Source organism: Hypanus sabinus, chromosome 6 (assembly GCF_030144855.1).
Source record: "Hypanus sabinus isolate sHypSab1 chromosome 6, sHypSab1.hap1, whole genome shotgun sequence".
Lineage (NCBI taxonomy): Eukaryota > Metazoa > Chordata > Chondrichthyes > Myliobatiformes > Dasyatidae > Hypanus > Hypanus sabinus.
Genome location: NC_082711.1, coordinates 14403588 through 14423986, shown reverse-complemented (window position 1 = coordinate 14423986; position 20399 = coordinate 14403588). Strand labels below are relative to the sequence as shown.

The 20399-nt window shown below is 44.9% G+C and overlaps 1 protein-coding gene across 1 annotated transcript in view; it reads right to left on the bottom strand.

Moving 5' to 3' along the window:
* The window catches only part of LOC132394989 (vasoactive intestinal polypeptide receptor-like), a 95666-nt gene that overhangs the window by 16571 nt on the left and 58696 nt on the right, over window positions 1-20399 (bottom strand). Inside the window, exons 10-13 of the mRNA XM_059971322.1 lie at window positions 19139-19289; window positions 15143-15203; window positions 2155-2221; window positions 350-444 (exon numbers count right to left, since the gene is read on the bottom strand). Of these exons, the coding sequence (XP_059827305.1) occupies window positions 350-444; window positions 2155-2221; window positions 15143-15203; window positions 19139-19289 (374 nt within the window). The remainder of the gene's footprint in view (window positions 1-349; window positions 445-2154; window positions 2222-15142; window positions 15204-19138; window positions 19290-20399) is intronic.

Here is a 20399-nt window from a genome sequence, read left to right as displayed (position 1 = left end):
CGAGTCTGTGCCAGTATAAACGTGCGGCCATTGGAGCGCGGGAAAGTCCCTCATCAATCTCGGGGAAAGGCTTAAATGATACGAGGAACCTTGGTCTGAAGTGACTGACCGTGCTATTGGTGACTACACTCATTGACAATGGTGGGGCTTATCACCAACAACAACAAGAGGGGAGATGGAAGAGCTCGAGGCCTGGTGCCATGCAAATGCCCTCTTCCTCAGTGTCAACAGGACAAAGGAGATGTTATTGACATCTCGCACCCCCCCCCCACCCCCGCCCCCAGCTTTATATCGGCAGCTCAGTAGAGGGGACTGCGAGTAGTTTAAAGCTGTCCAGAGGAATACTCACCAGTACTGCTGGTTGGATTCACGCAGTCCGATGTCAGGGGAATACAACTTCTGCATCAGTACGCGGATAATGCACACGAAGAGAACAAAGTTGATCTACAGAGGGGAAAGCATGTTAAAACTGGGGACCCAGGAATGGTGTCTTATTAGCTGAGCTCTTAACTATAATCCCTAGCTGGGGGGGGGGGGGGGGGGGAGGGGGGAAGAGAGGGAAGGAGAAGAGAGGGTGGGGGAAGAGGGGAGGGGAAAGAGGGAAAGAGGGTGGGAAATAACGTGCCAGTTCAGAGTTCTGATGGAACATCAACTTGAAACTTTCACAGTTTCTCAATGCTGCTCGACCTGCTAAGTACTCTCCTCATTTTGTTTTAATTTCAGACTTTCAGCATCTGCGGTATGCCTTTTCATGATATAGAGCAGTACAGCACAATACAGGCCTTTCGGCCCACAATGTCGTGCCAATCTGTTCCCTACTTTTAGATCAACCCTACATTTCCCTCCTACATCACACATATTCCCTCCATTTTCCTCACATCCTAACAATCTCTTAAATGTCCCTGATGTATCTGTGTCTGCTACCATTCCAGGCTCTTACCAACCTCTGTGTCTGACATACTCCCTTAACTTTCCTCAACTCAGCTTAAAGAGCTGCCCTCTGTGTTAGCTGTTGCCACCTGGGAAAACATCTCCAGCTCTCCACTCTGTTTATAATGTTTTGCTTTGTGACAATTTACCACAATTAGTTTGCCAGGTCTGTGCTGGAAACGATGCCAAATTAAACTCGGGTTCATTTCCTAGTCGTGCATCGCTCTTCAAAGGTTCGTAAACAGCACAATTGTACCCGCTTCCCCCGCTACCCCGGGTGCCCATCACTAAGGAATAAGAACCTCGCCCTGTTCACTCTGTTCTTCGACTCCTACCAATGTGATCAGTACAGCACAGTTCAGTTGCTTGTTCATTATGTTCCTCGTCTTATGATGTGGGTGATATGGTCTTTCCATCATCATCATTGTTCTTGGCAAGTTTTTCTACAGACGTGGTTTGCCATTGTCTTCTTCTGGGCTGTCTTTACCAGACGGGCGACCCCATGCGTTATCAATACTCTTCAGAGATTGTCTGCCTGGCGTCAATGGTCGCATAACCAGGACTTGTGATCTGCCCAGTTGCTCATACAACCTGCTCCCATGGCTTCATGTGACCCTGATAGACCTGAGTCTAGGCAGGTGCTACACCTCGCCCAAGGGTGACCTACAGGCTAGCGGAGGGAAGGAGTGCCTTACACCTCCTTTGGTAGAGACGTACCTCCACCCCACCACAACAGGGTAATATAACATAAAGATATCATAAGACCAGAGACCTGGGTTCAATTCCACCACTCCCTGCAAGGGGTTTCCATGCTCCCCCCCATGACAGTGTGCGTTTCCTCCAGGGGCACCGGTTCCCTCCCACATTCCAAAGGTACTCAGATTAGAGTTAGTAAGTCTGCGCATGCTACGTTGGCGTTCAAAGAGTGGCGACACTTGTGGGCTGCCCCCAGCACACAGTCGGACTTTGTTTGTTTCAATGTGCGTGTGACAAATAAAGTTAATCTTTTAAATGTTGCGTTTCGCCACACTACCCGCGAGGTGCCACCCTCCTGCCCGCTTGCTGTGCCCACCCCATCGCAGGGAGTTCACTTTGTGCTCGGTAGGCCATCCCTGTAGCTGTGCAGAATTGGCAGATTCCACCCCAGACACCCGGATTTAATACCCTTCACCACCCACCCCCCACCACCATGCCACCCAGCCACAATGACCCTTGCGTCCTTACCAAGATAATCACGAGAACCGGGGCCCGTATGATCCACCACAGGGATGTGTCAATGAGTTGCCAGCACCTGAGCAAAGAGAACAGAGACCATTTGGAATCAGGACGGCCCACGAACAGAGAGAGCCCCAGGCACCAATTTACTGGGTACACTCATGGGTCTCTATGGTACAGGCTCTTGGGCCTTTTAACTTACTCTAAAGTCAATCTAACCCTTCCCTCCATTTATCTATCATCCTTGTGCCCATTAGGTATTTCCTCACCGAGAGGGAGGTGAGTGCAGAATGAGCTGTCAGCACAAGTGGTGGATGCAGAGTCGATTTCAACTTTTAAGAGAAGTTTGTATAGATACATGAATGGGGCAGTTATAGAGGGCTATGGTCTGGGACTAGGCAGATTAATGGTTAGGCACACACTCGATGGGCTGAAGGGTCTGTTTCTGTACTATAGTGTTCTATGACTCCAAGAGTTTCTTGAATATCCCTGATGTGTCTGTCTCTACCACCAACCCAGCAGGGTGCTCCACACACCCATCAGTCGCTGTGTAAAGAACTTAACCTTGACATCCCCTCTATATTTAGTAATAAGAAAAAAAGCAATGTTCTCAATATTTATTGTCTATTTATTCATTTTAATATTTCTTGTATTTGCACAGTTTGTTGTTTCTGCACTCTGGTTGAACACTTTATTTGGGTAGTCTTTCGTTGATTCTGATATCGTTATTATTCCATAGATTTATTGAGTATGCCCACAAGAAAATGAACCTCATGGTGACCTATCTATTTTGATAATTACATTTAATTCGAACCTTGAACTTTATACTTTCCTCTAATCACCTCAAACTTATGCCCCTCCCCACCACATTAGCCATTCATGAGCTGGGGAAAGTCTGTGGCTGTCCACTTGATCTATGCCTCTTAACTGGTACACCTCTTTCAAGCCACCTCTCATCCTCTTTGGCTCCGAGAGAAAGGCCCGAGTTCACACAATCCACCCTCAGAAGACACATTCTCTAATCCAGACAGCATCCTGCTAAATCTCCTCTGCACCCTCTCTTAAAGTTTCCCCACCCTTCCTAAAATGAGGTGACCAGAAATGAGCACAACACTTGACGTATAGACCATAACATATAGGAGCAGAAGTAGGCCATTTGACCCATCGAGTCTGCCCTGTCATTCAATCATGGGCTGATCCAATTCTCCCAGTCATCCCCACTCCCCTGTCTTCTCCCCATACCCTTTGATTTGGCTAATCACGAACCTATCTATCTCTGCCTTAAGTACACCCAATGACTTGGCCCCCATAGCCGCTCGTGGCAACAAATTCCACAGATTTACCACCCTCTGACTAAAGTAATTTCTCCACATCTCGGTTCTAAATGGATGTCCTTCTATCCTGAAGTCGTGCCCTCTTATCCTAGATTCCTATCATGCAAAATAACTTTGCCATATCTGATCTGTTTGGGCCTTTTAACATTTGGAATGTTTCTACGAGATCCCCCCTCATTCTCCTGAACTCCAGGGAATACAGCCTAAGAGATGCCAGATGTTCCTCATATAGTAATCCTTTCATTCCTGGAATTATTCTCGTGAATCTTCTCTGAAACCTCTCTAATGTCAGTATATCCTTTCTAAAATAAGGAGCCCAAAACTACACACAGTACTCCAAGTGTGGTCACACGAGTGTCTTATAGAGCCTCAACATCACATCCCTGGTCTTATATTCTATACCTCTAGAAATGAATGCTAATATTGCATTCAACTTCTTCACCACTGACTCAACCTGGAGGTTAACCTTTAGGGTATCTTGCACAAGGACTAATAGGGGACAAGCTCTCCTCTACAATCACTCTGAGCCCCGGTGCCCTACAAGGCTGTGTACTCAGCCCCCTGCTGTACTCACTGTACACCCATGACTGTGTAGCCAAGTTTCCATCGAACTCTATATATAAGTTTGCTGATGACATCACAATTGTCGGCCGTATCTCAGGTAATGATGAGTCTGAGTACAGAGAGGAAATTAAGAACCTGGTGGCATGGTGCGAAGACAATAACCTATCCCGCAACGTCAGCAAGACGAAGGAACTGGTTGTTGACTTCAGAAGGAGTAGCGGACCGCACAACCCCATCTACATCGGTGGTGCGCAGGTGGAACTGGTCAAAAGCTTTAAGTTCCTCGGGGTGAATATCACAAATGACCTGACTTGGTCTAACCAAGCAGAGTCCACTGCCAAGAAGGCCCACCAGCGCCTTTACTTCCTGAGAAAGCTGAAGAAATTTGGCCTGTCCTCTGAAACCCTCACTAATTTTTATAGGTGCACCGTAGAAAGCATTCTTCCAGGGTGCATCACAACCTGGTATGAAAGTTGTCCTGTCCAAGACCGGAAGAAGCTGCAGAAGATTATGAACACAGCCCAGCACATCACACAAACTAATCTTCCATCCTCAGACTCACTTTACACCGCACGCTGTCGGAGCAGTGCTGCCAGGATACTCAAGGAGAAGACCCACCCAGCCAACACACTTTTTGTCCCTCTTCCCTCCAGGAGAAGGTTCAGGAGCTTGAAGATTTGTACGGCCAGATTTGGGAACAGCTTCTTTCCAACTGTGATAAGACTGCTGAACAGATCTTGATCGGGATCTGGGCCGTACCTTCCAAATATCCGGACCTGACTCTCGGTTTTTTTGCACTACCTTACTTTCTCTTTTCTATTTATGATTTATAATTTAAACTTTTATTATATTTACTATCAACTTGTACTCCAGGGAGCACGAAGCGCAGAATCAAATATCGCTGTAATGATTGTAGGCTCTAGTATCAATTGTTTGGTGACAATAAAGTAATAAAGTAATAAACGACTTCCAAGTTTCCCCCTCCTCAGCCCTATCACTCTGGTTCCCATCCCCCTGCCAAATTAGTTTAAATCCTCCCTAACGGCTCTATTAAACCTGTCTGCTAGGATACTGGACCCCTTTGGGTTCAGGTGTAACCCGTCCTTTTTTGCAGAGATTGTACCTCCCCCGGAAGAAGCCCCAATGATCCAGGGACCCAAAGCCGTGCCTCCTGCACCAGTCTCTCAGCCATGTGTTACTACGCCTGATCATGTTATTCTTGCACTCGTTAGCACTTGGCACGGGCAGCAATCCTGAGATTACTACCCTGGAGGTCCTGCTTTTCAGCTTCCTACCCAGCTCCCTGAATTCTCTCTTAAGGACCTCCTCCCTTTTTCTACTTATGTTGTTGGTATCAATGTGTACCAGGACTTCTGGCTGTTCATCCTCTCCCTTCAGAGTACTCTGCACCCGATCCGAGACAACCTGTACTCTGGCACCTGGGAGGCAACATACCATGCGGGCATCTCTATCAGGCTGACAGAACCTCATGTCTGTTCCCCTCACTATGGAATCCCCTATGGCTACTGCATTCCTCATCTTCCCCTTTCGCTTCTGCACCCCCCACGGAACCAGGCTCAGTGCCAGAGACCTGATCGTCATGGTTGTTCTCCGTCAGGGCACCCTCAACGGCATCCAAAACGAGATAACGATTTCACCAGGCTTTTACAGAGCTGCAACATTACCTCATGGCCAAGCATTTAAGGGGTACTTGGCCAGTTTCATGGATAGGAAAGGCTTAGAACAGGGGTTCCCAACCTGGGGTCCACAGACCCCTTATTTAATGGTATTGGCCCCTGGCATAAAAAATGAAGGATATTGGCCAAACACAGGCAGATGGGACATCATGGTTGGCATGTGGGCTGATGGGCCTGCTTCCATGCTCTATGATTCCAAGTCCCTTCTCCATTTTCACCCTCCGCCAAGGATTGGGAGCAACTCCCAGGCTGGAATCCCCTTCTCCGGCTACGGAGGCCAATAGGAGAGTGTTGTGTCATTCTTGTCTCATGGATTTTTAATGCTATCGCAGTCAGAGAGTCTGAGTTCAGCGCAGAAGCAGGCCTTTTGGCTCCTCACCACCCTTCTATCATCACCCCTTTTACGGGGTCTGTAGCCTTGATTTACAGGGATGTTACAGGAGTCATGAGGCTCGAGCTACAAGGAGAGACTGGATGGGCTGGGGCTTGTCCTCCCTGGAGCAGAGGAAGGCCAATGTGTGACTTACAGAGGTTCATAAAATATTGAGGAAGGTAGATAAGATGAGTAGTCAATGGGGAAAGTACCATGGGGAAAAGACCAAATACTCTGAACCGGCAACTGAAGCTGCCCAGAACGGCTGGAAGACCAAGATTTTCCCTGTAGGAGTGGGATGCAGGGGATTCGTGGCTACATCTTTGACCAGTCTATTGAAGAAGATGGGGATGAGGGGTTATTTACTCCAACAAGCAGAAGGAAGCAGTAATTTACTGGATTAAATTTAATCCAGTAATTAAATTTGGATTAAAAGGAAAGACAACAACTGGGCTGCAAGATGAAGACAGGAGGGTATGGAACTGGGGGGGGGGGGGTGTATCTGGGACGCCAGGTAGAAATGTTGAGCCCTCTGGAGACGTCGTAGGCTTATCAATGAAACATCAAAGAAGGAGGGTGCCCACCTGATGACCCTAATGAAGCTCCTACCCTCCTCGTCACCACCCCAAGCCCACTGGCAACATGGAGAGTGCTGACTTGTCTCAGGGATTGAAACATCAAGTCCTATTAGCTCTATTGATCTTCTGGGAGAAAACCAGTGACTGCTGTGAAAGTGCAGCTGACAACAAAGGAAAGACTGTATGACAGCTGGAGAGATGGGGCTGTTATGGGCTAGCTACCCATAACAACAGGCTCTGTCACCTTGTCAGGGCACAAGAGCCACCCTCACTTGGTTTAAAGTTTAAAGAGTAGTATACCCCCAGAGTCTGTGAGAGCGGGGGAGAAAGAAGACTCTCTGACTGACCTCCCGGTAACGAACCTTGGCATGGACACAATGAATCAAGGAAGTGGCAATACTCTTGAGAAACCAGCAGCTGGACATGTTCTTCAGACCTGTGGGTGTGGCTGGACTAAAGTAACATCAATTCGTGGTCTTAAAGTTCATCAAGGACGGAAGAAATGGTTGAAAATCTCCAACTCAGGGCCCCGCATTGACCAGATTCTGTTAAGAGGAAGGTCAAATCAGTCGGATGAAATTCAGCGGAAGGAAAAAACCAATAGTCCGCAGGGTATCAGAGCTCTACGGGATGTGGAAGAAGTTTCAGGCACAAGCAGCAGTCTAAGACACAGCCAGCTACATCGTAAAGTGGAGAACATGCAAGGACATAAGTCATTGGTGAAATGGCCAAAGTCTAACAGCAAGGGGTGGGAAACCATCAACGCAGTTGTGAGCCTGATCTTAAGTGGCATCAAGGGATCAGCAGAAACGAAGTTGGAGAAGATGGGCAACCTGATCTACAGCTACGGAAAGGAGAAATTTGGAGTGAAGGAACAAGTCAGCAGGGAAGATATGCCTCCTCCCCCCAAATCCCGTCGCCTCTAGGAAATCCAACAACTTGTTAAAGAAAGAAGAGGCCTGAGGAAGTCCTGGAAAAAAAGCAACAGCAGAAGAAAGGGAGGGTATCAACCTCCTTCAAGAGGACCTAAAGCAGAGGCTCTCGAAGCTGCACAGATCAGAGAATTTAAGGAAACATCGCAAAAAGGAAAGAGCAAGAACAGACTTCTACAAAGACCCCTTTAAATATGTGAAAGGCATTTTCACAAAAGAGAAAAGTGGATCCTTGAAAGTATCAAAAGAAGTTGAAAGACATCTCAGAACCATCCACACTGATGAGCTAAGAGATGAACTGATACTTGTCCCAGCTGACATTCCACCAATCTCACCCTCACAACATCAATTTAACATCAGCCCTCCCAAGCTGAGTGAGGTGAAAGAGGCAGTGAAGAAGGCAGGATCGGCATCAGCGCCAGGCCCTATCAGTGTTCTGTATTGTGTCTATAAGAACACCCCGGATGTTCCGAAATTTCTCTGGAGAAACCAGGGTTGCGTGGGAAAAGCAAGTGATCCCCAAAGCCTGGAGAAGAGTCTGTTCCCAAAAGAAAAGAATTTGTCCACCATCGAACAGTTTCATGAAATAAACCTTCTGAACATAGAAGGCAAGATCTTTTTCAGTGTGTTGGTGCAAAGACTTACAAAGCATCTGAAACAAAACCATTTCATTGACACATCAATCCAAAAGACTGGCATAGCAGGCTTCTTGGGATGCCTTGAACATATCAGTGTCCCAAAATTATCACCAGATGATCTTTCATTATTGGAAACTCCTATGACTGATGCAGAAATCAAAGGGGTTATTTCCTCCATGAATTCAAGGAAAGCACCTGGTCCGGATGGGTATACAGCAGAATTTTTAAAATGTTTTTCCGCTACTCTCTCTCCTTGGTTATATAAGGTTTTTGAAGAAGCAATTAGATTGGGCAATTTGCCACAATCTTTTTATAGAGCTTCCATTTCTTTAATATTGAAGAAAGATAAAGACCCTACTGATTGCACATCCTATAGACCAATACCTTATTGAATGTAGATTCCAAGATTTTTTCCAAGTTACTTGCATCCAGGTTGGAGAAGGTATTACCCCAAATTATTTCAGAAGATCAAACCGGTTTTATTAAAAACCGTTATTCTTTTTTTAATGTTAGGAGGTTATTGAATATTGTGTATACTCCTTCACATAATATTTCAGAATGTGTTATTTCATTAGATGCGGAGAAAGCATTTGACAGAGTTGAATGGCATTACTTATTTAATGTGTTGGAAAAGTTTAATTTTAGTCCGACATTTATTTCCTGGATTAAACTGATTTATCATACTCCAGTAGCCTCGGTGTTTACTAATAATCAAAGATCTCCCTTTTTTCATTTATTTCGGGGCACTAGACAAGGCTGTCCTCTTAGCCCACTATTATTTGATATTGCTTTAGAACCCTTGGCAATTGCTATCAGAGAATCACAGGATATTCTTGGTATTAATCGTGGGACAGATACTCATAAGTTATCTTTGTATGCAGATGATTTATTATTATTTATTTCTAATCCTGAGAAATCTATTCCTGTAGTTTTATCATTGTTGGCTCAATTTAGTGACTTTTCTGGGTATAAATTAAATCTTAATAAGAGTGAATTGTTTCCTTTAAATAGACAGGTCCCAATCTATGGAAATTTACCTTTTAAATTAGTTAATGACTCTTTTATTTACTTAAGGATTAAAATTACAAAAAACCATAAAGACTTATTTAAGGTTGATTTTGTACCCTTAATTGATCAGATTAAATGCTTGTTTAGTAAGTGGTCACCATTATCTTTATCTCTGATAGGTAGGATTAATGCTATCAAGATGGTTATTTTACCTAAGTTTTTATATATATTTCAAGCGGTACCAATTTTTATTCCGAAATCTTTTTTTACTAATGTTGATTCAAAAATTTCCTCATATATATGGCAGAATAAAAATCCCAGGTTAGGTAAAATATACTTACAGAAGGCAAAGAAGGAAGGTGGACTAGCATTGCCTAATTTCAGATTTTATTATTGGGCAGTTAATATTAGATATTTGATATGTTGGTTGAAAGATTGGGATGGATCTTTTAGCCCTCATTGGGTGAGCCTGGAAATTAAATCGGTACCAGGTTTTACACTGGGTTTTACTTTGGGGACTTCTCTCCCTTTTGCTCTTTCTAAATTGCCAAAACGAATTGTCAACCCAATAGTTAAACATATTTTACGTATATGGTTTCAATTTTGGAAATTTTTTGGGTTGACTCAGTTTGTTTTAAATATTCCTATTGTATCCAATTGTTTTTTCCACCCTTCAATTATAGACCAAGCTTATTTGGCTTGGAAGACTAAGGGATTACTACGATTTTCTGATTTATTTTTGGATAATTGTTTTATGTCTTTTGAGCAATTATCTAACAAATATAATTTGCCAAGATTTTATTTTTTTAGATACTTACAGATTAGGAATTTTTTAAATACTGTACTTCCTACTTTTCCAAATTTTGTGTCTTCAGGTATTTTGGAGAGTTTATTTGAATTAAACCCCTTTCAAAAAGGGCTTATATCAAAACTTTATAATATAATTATGAAGATACGTTCAGAGCCCCTTTATAAGACAACAAATGATTGGGAAAGAGAGCTTAACCTTATTATTCCTATTGAGAATTGGGATAGAATTCTTCAATTAGTTAATACATCATCTATATGTGCCAAACATTCACTAATACAGTTTAAGGTCGTACATAGAGCCCATATGTCCAAGGATAAATGGCCTCATTTTTATTCCTATATAAATCCTATTTGTGATAGATGTCAATCTGAAATAGCGTCTTTAACTCATATGTTTTGGTCGTGTCCGCTTTTGAAAAAATATTGGAAAGATATTTTTGATATTATTTCTGCGGTATTGAACATTGATTTACAACCACATCCTAATACTGCAATTTTTGGTTTACCAATGATGGACTCACTTCATTTATCTTCTTCCGCCTGTCGAATGATTGCGTTTCTTACACTAATGGCTAGAAGATCTATTTTGTTGAACTGGAAGGAAATTAATCCTCCCACTGTATTTCATTGGTTTTCTCAAACTATGTGATGTTTAAATTTAGAAAAAATTAGAAGTGGTGTATTTGATACTTCTATTAAATTTGAAAAGATATGGAGACCATTTATTCAATATTTTCATATGATGTAATATGACCCTGTTTCAAGCCTATTTGATTTTCCAGTTTCGATTTTATATATGTTGAGAGGATCGGAGTTGACGACACTGATGAGTCTGTATTTTTGTGAGACATTATAAACAGCCTTTTTTTTTCTTTTTTCAGTTTTTCTTTTTTTTCTTTTTTCCTTTTTTTTCTCCTTATTAGCTATTAGATTATTAGATTAGTTTTTTTTGCATATATATTTTTTTTCTTTTTTCTGTTTTTTTTTAAATTACTTATTATGATATACCTAGATTTGCCTTGTTTATTTATATATTGTATCACTCATGATTTGGGAATACTCATTTATACTGTAATCATTGCTTATGTATTCTTTCATGTGCAGTTGAAATGTGTATGTTTGTAATCCCATTATCTATGTATCAATTGTATTTTGTTGATATTAATAACAATAATAAAAAGATTGAAAAAGACCATATCAGTGTCATATGGCATCAGATCCAGACAGCTAAGAAAGAAGGAAAGGATCTGCATGTCTTGTTCCTCGACCTGGCCAACGCCGATGGATCGGTTCCTCATTCCCTACTGTGGATTACTTTTGAATTCTTTCAGGTGCCTGCAACAATAACAAATCTGGTAAAACACTACTTCCAGGATCTGCAAGTTTGTCTCACAACATCAGACTTCACCACAGCTCGGCAACCACTGGAAGTAGGCATCATGGCGGGGTGCACCATCTCCCCATTGGACTTCACTATGGCAATGGAGCTCATTATCAGAGCCTCAAAATGGGTTGTGGGAGGAAAACGGCTACAGTTTGGTCAGCGGTTACCACTGATATGAGCCTATATGGACGATATAACAATACTGATGACAACTGTCCTCTGCACCAAGAGACTTCTGAAAAAGCTTCATCAAAACATCACATGGGCGAGGATGAAGATCAAGCCCAGCAAGTGCAGAAGCATCTCCATTGTCAAAGGTCATGGAACACCTGTCCCAGCTGTTTCAGAAACGCCAGTGAAGAGCTTGGGTCGATGGTATGATGCTAAGCTCAAGGACACAGAGCAGTTTAAACAACTCGAAAAGGATACCATCACGTACATAGCTCTCATCAACAAGACCTTGCTGTCAGGAAAACTCAAGCTGTGGTGCTTCCAGTTCGGCATACTCCCAAGACTCGTGTGGCCTTTAACAATGTATGAAATCCCCATCAACAAGGTGGAAAAGCTGGAAAGAGTGATCAGCACACATGTGAAACAGTGGCTTGGACTTCTACGATGCTTAAGTCTTGTTGGACTGTACGGGAACGGCAAATTGGAATTACCAATTACAAGCCTTGTGGAAGAATACAAATGCACCAAAGCAAGGTTGGTCATTACCCTCACTGAATCTGAAGTTACTGTTATTTGAACAGCGGCCCCCCCCATGTGACAATGGGGAAGAAGTGGACCCCATCTGAAGCCATTCAGAGTGCTAGGTCTGCTCTTCACTTCAGGGATGTGGTTGGCCAAGTCCAACATGGGAGAGCCAGTCTCGAGCTCATCCCAAAGGCTCCTCAATGGCACAAGGCAACATCAGTGCAGAAGAGACAGCTTGTGGTGGAGGAGATGAGGAGACAGGAGGAGGCAGAGTGACACACCAGAGCTGTTTCAATGGACAAGCAGGGCCAATGGACTAATTGGAAGAGCCTGGGAAAGAGAAAACTCAGCTGGCGTGACATCTGGGAGATGGAGGAATCTCGGCTAAGTTTTGTCATCAGAGCCACTTATGACCTTCCCCCCCACACCCCAGAACCTGAACCAGTGGTGGAGAGAAGACACCACTTGCTCTCTTTGTCAAGCACCTGGATCATTAAGGCACATTTTAACAGGATGCACCATGAGCCTCAGCCGGGGTGGTATACTTGGCATCATAACCAAGTTCTCAGAAGCTGGCATCAATTTTGGACCAGAGGCGAATCATCACAAATGTTCTCCCACAAACATCGACAAGAAATGCTCACATTACACGATTTGTACCAGCGGGCCAAACTCCAGAGCACCATACAACATCAAAAGAGGTAAGCATTCTGCAGGTTGCTCAGGATTGGAAACTGGACGTGGACTTGGAAAAAAAGCTTGTGTTTCCCTCCAGACATTGCGGCTACAACACTCCAGCCGGACATGTCCTGTGGTCCACAACAGCCAAGCTGGCATATGTGGTGGAATTGACAGTACCATGGGAAGATGGTGTTGAAGAAGCTTATGAGAGGAAAAAGACCAAGTACTCTGAACTGGCAACTGAAGCTGCTCAGAATGGCTGGATGACCAAGATTTTCCCTGTGGGATGCAGTGGGATGCAGCGGATTCATGGCTATATCTACGACAAGTCTATTGAAGAAGGTGGGGGTGAGGGGTTATTTACTCCAACAAGCAATCAAGTCCTTGTCAAATGCAGCAGAAGAAAGCAGTAATTGGATTTGGATTAAAAGGAGAGACAACAACTGGACTGCAAGATAAAGACAGGAGGATATGGAACTGAGGGGGGTGTATCTGGGACGCCAGAGAGCACTGTTGCGCTCTCTGGAGACGTCGTGGGCTTATCAACAAAACGTCAAAGGAGGGTGCCCACCTGATGACCCTGATGAGGTAACTACCCTCCTCGTCACCACCCCAAGCCCACTGGCAACATCGAGAGTGCTGACTTATCATAGGGACTGAAACATCAAGTCCTATTAGCTCTACTCTACCAGGATAGGAGAGGCCGAAACCAGAGGGGATAGGTGAGAGGGGAAAGATTGAGGAAGAACCTTAGGTGTTGCTTTTTCACACCGAGTGGTCAGGACATGGAATGAACAGTCAGAGGAAGTGGTCGAGGCAGGAACAGTTAAGACATTTAAAAGGCACTTGGATAGGTTTATGGAAAGGAAGTGTGGGGGGGGGGGTCCTTGCAGGTGTTCATAATCCTTGAGAACTTCCTCTCAGACTCATCATTCCTTCTTGTTCAGCCTGGAGGCAGTCCCACATTCCCTCACCCTCCCTCAGAGTTCAAAGTAAACTTATCAAAGTACCGTGCATAAGTCTTAAGCACCCTAGATTTTTTATATGGTTTCAGATGGGATAGCCGCCATAGAGCCCTGATCTCAGTATCATCAAGGCTGTCTGGGATTACCTGGAGAGACAGAAGCAAGCAAGACAGCCAGAGTCTGCAGAAGAACTGTGGCAAGTTCTTCACAATGCTTGGAACAATCCACCAGCCGATTTTCTTTTGAAACTGCATGACCATGTACCTAAGAGAACTGATGCAGTTTTAACGGCAAGGGGTGGTCTCACCAAATACGGACTTTATTTACTTTTTTACTGCTTACTGCTCCTTATAGTTAACTTTTTGATATTTAGAAACATTTCATTACTTTTGAAAGCACCTTCGCTTTACAGGTTTTTTTTACATGTGCCTTGGGGCTTTTGTACATTTCTATATGTTAGCATACACTAGCTTAAGATTTATTTTCTTGCAGGCATTTACAGGAAAACATGCAGTAGAATTTTATTTATAGATGATTTACTTGGAGATACAGCGCGCAATGGGCTGTTCCAGCTTTTCGAGCCGCACTGCCCAGCACTCCTGGATAACCCTGATTTAACCATAACCAAATTACAATCACCAATTAACCGACCTGGTACGTCTTTGGACTGTGGGGGGAACCCGGAGGAGCCGGAGAAAGCTCACACATTCCACAGGGAGGACATACAGAGTCTCTTTACAGATGATGCCAGGAATTGATCTTCGAGATCTGATGCCTGAACTGTAATAGTGTCACGTTAACCACAATAGTGTCGCACAAACTACAATAGCGTCACGCTAACCGCTACACTACCATGCTCGTTAACGAAAAACTATACAAAGACTGGCAAACCACCTGTGTGCAAATAAAAAAAATAACAATAATCCTGAAAGCAAGTCGTAAAGAGTCCTTGAAAGTGAGTCTGTAGGTTGTGGAATCAGATCAGAGTTGTGGGTAAGTGAAGTTATGTAGACCAGTTTAGGAGCCTGGGGGTTGAGGGGTAATAAGTGTTCCTGAACCTGGTGCTGTGGGACCCAAGGCTTCCGTACCTCCTGCCCGATGGCAGCAGTGAGACGAGAGCCTGGCCTAGATGGTGGGGTCCTTGATGATGAGTGGCAGCGCTCCTTGCAAGTGTGCTCAGTGGTGGGGTGGGCTTTGCCTCTGATGGACCGGGCTGTATCCATCTCTTTCTGTAGGCTTTTCCACTCCTGGGCATTGGTGCTTCCGTACCAGGCTGTGACACTATCAGTCAGATATTCTACACCCACACTCAGGGCTGTTGGGTAACGCAAACTTACCCATCATCTCCAAGGTAGTATTTACTGAGGGACCAAGCGATGACAAACAGCAATGGTAACCCTGCCAACGAATACAGTAAATATCACTCAGGATAAAGCAGTCACCATATACAATTCCCAATCTATACCCAAAATATACATTCCACTGCACCCCCACCCTTCCTCCACCCCACAACAGCATACGCTGTTGTTACACACCCCATCTACAAAATACACTGCATAGTTACCCAGTCTACTCCAGCAGCATCTCCTAAATGTATAGAGTGTCACAGGACACTACAGCACAGAAACAGACCTTTGGCCCATCTAGTCTCTGCTGAACTGTTATTCTGCATAGTCCCAATGACCCACAGCTGGACCATAGTCCTTCATACCACTCTCATCCATGTACTTATCCAAACTTTCCTTAAATGTTGGAATTGAACCCATATCCATCGCTTCCACTGGCAGCTCGTTCCACACTCTCACCGTCCTCCGAGTGAAGATGTTCCTCCTCAAGTTCCCCTGAAATATTTCACTTCTCACCCTTAATCCATGACCTCCAGTTCTAGTCACACCCAACCTCAGTGGAAAACGTGTGCTTCATTTACCCTACCTACACCCCTCATAATTTTATATACCTCTATCAAATCTCTTATGCTCTAGGGAATAAAGTCCTAATCTGTTCAACCTTTCCCTACAACTCAGGTCCTCACGTTCTGGCAACATCATTGTAAATTTTGTCTGCACTCTTTCAATCTCATTCATTTGTTTCCTGTAAGTAGGTGCCCAAAACCACACATAAAACTCCAAATTAGATCTCATCAATGTCCTATACAACTTCTACATAGCATCCCATCTCCAGTATTTTGGTTTATGAGGGCCAATTTTGACCTCTTTATGACCCTATCTCCCTGTGATACTGCTTTGAAGGAATTAATGCATTACCAGATCCCTCTGCTCTATAACTCCTCAGTGCCCTACTGCTCCTATCCTGGTTTGTCCTCCCAAAGGGCACCACATCACACTTGTCTGCATTAAATTCCATCCGCCATTTTCCCAGCTGATCCAAATCCATTTGCAAGCTTCAATAGTCTTCCTCGCTGTTCACTATATCCCCATTCTTGGTGTTACCTGAAAATTTACTGGTCTAGATAACCACATTATCATCCAGATCATTGTAATAGATGACAAACAACAAGGACCCAGCAATGATCTCTGCAGAGCGTCATTTGTCACAGGCCTCCAGTCAGAGAGGCACCTGTCTCCCACCACTGTCTGACTTCTTCTGTAAAGCTGATGTTGAATCCAATTTACTACTTTGTTTTGAAATGCCAAGAGGCTGAACTTCCTGGACAGCAAGCTCTCAAACGCAGTTCTCCTTCTCTAACCACACTGCCGGGACATTTTTATTAGAGGGACTGCAGCGGTTCAGGGAAGCCTCTCACCACCAGCCTCTAGTACAATTAAGGATGGGTAATAAATGCTGGCAATCCTTAGATCACAGGAATAAATACTCAGTGGCCACTTTACTAGGTACACCTGCTCATTAATGCAAATATCTGATCAGCCAATCACGTGGCAGCAAGTCAAAAGCATGTAGACATGGTCAAGAGGTTCAGACATCAGGACGGGGAAGAAAGGTGATCTAAGTGATTTTGACTGTGGAATGATTGTTGGTGCCAGATGGGGTGGTCTGAGTATCTCAGAAACTCCTAGGACTTTCATGCACAATGGTGTGCAGAGCTTACAGAGAATGGTGTGTAAAAAAAAATCATCCAGTGAGCAGCAGTTCTGTGGGTGAAAATGCCTTGTTAACGTGAGAGGTCAGGGGAGAACGGCCAGACTGGTTCAAGCTGACAGGTAACTCAAATAACCACGCGTTAAAACAGTGGTGTGCTGAACGCACAACTTTGAACCAGATGGGCTACAGCAGCAAAAGCCCGAAAACATAGACTCGGTGGTCACCTTATTGAGACTTTTGCACAGTGTTGTATCTTGGTACATAATGTAACAGTACACCAATTCAGATTTAGGAGGTATCTAATAAGTTGGCCACTGAATGTATGACAAGCACACAAAATGCTGGAGGAACTCAGCCGATCAGGCAGCGTCTATGAAGGGGAACAGTCGCTGTTTTGGGCTCAGACTCTTCAGGACTGGAATAGAATCCAGAATAAGGTAGGGGAGGGGAAGGACTACAAGCAGGTGAGTCCAGGTGAGGAGGAAGGTAGGTGGGTGGGGAGGGGTGATGAAGTGAGAAGCTGGGAGGTGAGAGGTGAAGGTGGTCCGGTAATTTCTAATACTGGTAATTTCTCCCCACCCTCCTCTTACCCCTTCTCTTCTCACGTGCCCAGCAAAAGGGCAGTATCCAAGTGTTGCCAAAACTGGACTGTATTGCTGCCGCAAAATAAACAAAACAACAAATTTCATGATGTGTGAGTGACGATAAACCTGACTCTGATATGGGTCTCTATTGTGGACTGAGAGTGGGAAGGGGGCAGGGAGAGGGGAATCATGGTTGGGAAAAGGGGAAGGGGAGAGGGGAGGGAGTGGGAAGCACCAGAGAGACATTCTGTAACGATCAATAAACCAATTGTTTGGAATCAAACGTACCTTGGCTGCTGTATCAGGCATTGGGTGTGTCTGCAAACACACTACACCCCACCCCGCCCTGGCACTCTTCCCCTGCATCTGTCCCACACTCTTCCCGCATCCACACTCACCAAACTCTACTCTGTCAGATTTTTTTCCTTTTGTACTACCTCAACGTAACTATGCACAGAATAATTTGTCTGGAAAGCATGTACAAGTTTCCAAAGTACGTACGGTACTGTGAAAGAGTTTGAGGCACATATATACAGCTAGGATGTATATAGTCTGTCCTGTATTTGTCAATGTGGAGTGGAGAGTGAGTTCGTAAGTCTGGCAGCAGCAAAGGATGTTGGGAATGGTGAGAGTGGAGTGCCGTGGGAGGAGTGGCAGAGGTGCCAGAGGCAGGGGAGTAGTGTGGGTACAGGCACACCCAGCCCTGAGACATTAGGCAAGGTCATTTGATTCCAAACAATTGGTTTATTGATTGTTACAGAATGTCTCTCTGGAGCTTCCCACTCCCACCCCATTCCCTTCCCCTTTCCCCCAAGCATGATCTCCCTCTCCCTGCTCCCTTCCCACTCTCAGTCCACAATAGAGACCCATATCAGAATCAGGTTTATCATCACTCACGTACGTCATGAAATTTGTTTCTTTCTGTAGAGACAGTACAGTGCAATACATAACATTACTACAGTACTGTGTGAAAGTCTTAGGCACCCCAGCTCTATATATGCGTCTGAGATTTTTGCACAGTGCTGTATCTTCGTACATAAAGTAACAGTAAACCCATTAAGATTTATGATTAATTTAGATGAGCTTTATTTGTCACATGTACATTGAAACGTACAATGAAATGTACCATTTGCCTCAATAACCAGAGTCACAGTGTTATACTGAGGGCAGTCTGCAAGCATGCCCACAACTTACTAACAGTAACCCATATGCCTTCGGACTGTGGGAGGAAACTGGAGGACCCGGAGGAAATCCACGCGGTCACTGGGAGAATTACGAATTCCTTACAGACAGCGGCGGGGATTGAACCTGGGTCGGTGACCGATGGCACAGTAACAGTGTTATACTGATCGCCATGCTACTGTGCCATCCTGATGACAATTACAATCCACAAAGGCGGCAGAGAAACGTAGCGTACAGCGAAACACTAGTTCGGCATCAGTGACTTGGGTTCAATTGCATTGCTGTAAGGCGATGGCATGTTCTCCCCATGACTGTGTGGGTTATCTCCGGGTGCTCCGGTTTCCTGCAACATTCCAAAGGTGTACACGTTAGTAGGGTACTTAATCACATGGGTGTAACTGGCCAGCATGGGCCAGATACTGAGCTGTGCCTTTAAATAAAATGCAAAGGAGACCCAGTGTAATCCAGCGACACTGGATTACAGCGTCTACAGACGTCCATACCTACCCCAGCCGAGGAGCATGTACCAGCGGAAGTACCTCCTCTCCGAGAAGGTAATGACCAGCAGGGTGTGCAAGTACAGGCCCTCCACCAGCAGCCAGAAGTAGTTTGCCATGATGCAGTAGTGGGAAAGGACCATCACAGCTTTGCAGCCAGTCTGGAGGCACAAGTAGGAGGCCGTTACAGTGGAACTTAAATAGTTATTTGCAAGTGTACGTACACACATCCCCCCCCCCCCCCCCATTGAAGAGGAAATTCATGAGAATGTTTCCAGGACTGAAAAGGTTACTGTAAGAGGAATGTGTGATGGATCTGGGCTTGCAGTCGCTTGAGTTTACATGAACGTGGGGCTGGGCGGGGTGAAATCTCATTAAAACCTATTGAATATTAAAAGACCTAGATAGATCAGTGGGTGTCGGGGTGGATACATGTCTCTACCAAAGGAAGTGTAAGGTGCTCCTTCCCTCCGCGAGCCTGCAGGTCACCCTTGGGCGAGGTGTAGCACCTGCTTATCCCCACCCTTCCTGTTCAGGGCCACGTGAAGCCACGGGAGCCAGTGCAGATCACAGGTCCAGGTTATGAGACCACTGACGCCAGGCAGACAATCTCTGAAGAGTATTGATAATGTCTTGTAAAGAAACTGCCCAGAAGAAGGCAATGGCAAACCAGTTCTGTAGAAGAATTTGCCCAGAACAATTCTGGTCATGGATAATGAAAAGAACAAGAACAGTAGCATACAGGGGGTCTTCCCACGGGCTGAGTAAAGACAGATAGAAGACCATGATTGCCCATGACTCGGCACATAATGAGGGGCAGAGCAAAGTGATGATGGCGCTAAACGGTGACTCCTTTGATTGCATCTTCGGAAACAGCTCTATTTCCATCTTTGATACCTCTTTTTTTCCCATTTCAAGGTTATTTTGAAGACCCTGACCTGGAGTTACACTTTGACTTCAGTTCTTTGTGGGAATGGGACCTGCTCTCAGGGTCTCACGATGGATTGCTTTTTGATATCCCAAGGATGCAGCTTGGAAATCTAGTGTGCTGGATTTTTGTGGCTCTGGAGATGGGATGATTCTAGACTGGTGCCCCTGAGTGAGGTGTTGCAGGAGAAATAGAGACTCTTTTTTCTCCCTCATTGGGGGTGGGAAGGGGGAGAGGGGGAGGGAGAGAGGAGAGAGAGAGGAGAGAGAGAGAGAGGAGAGAGAGGGGGGAGAGAGGGGGGAGAGGGGGAGGGAGAGAGGAGAGAGAGGGGGGGAGAGGGGGG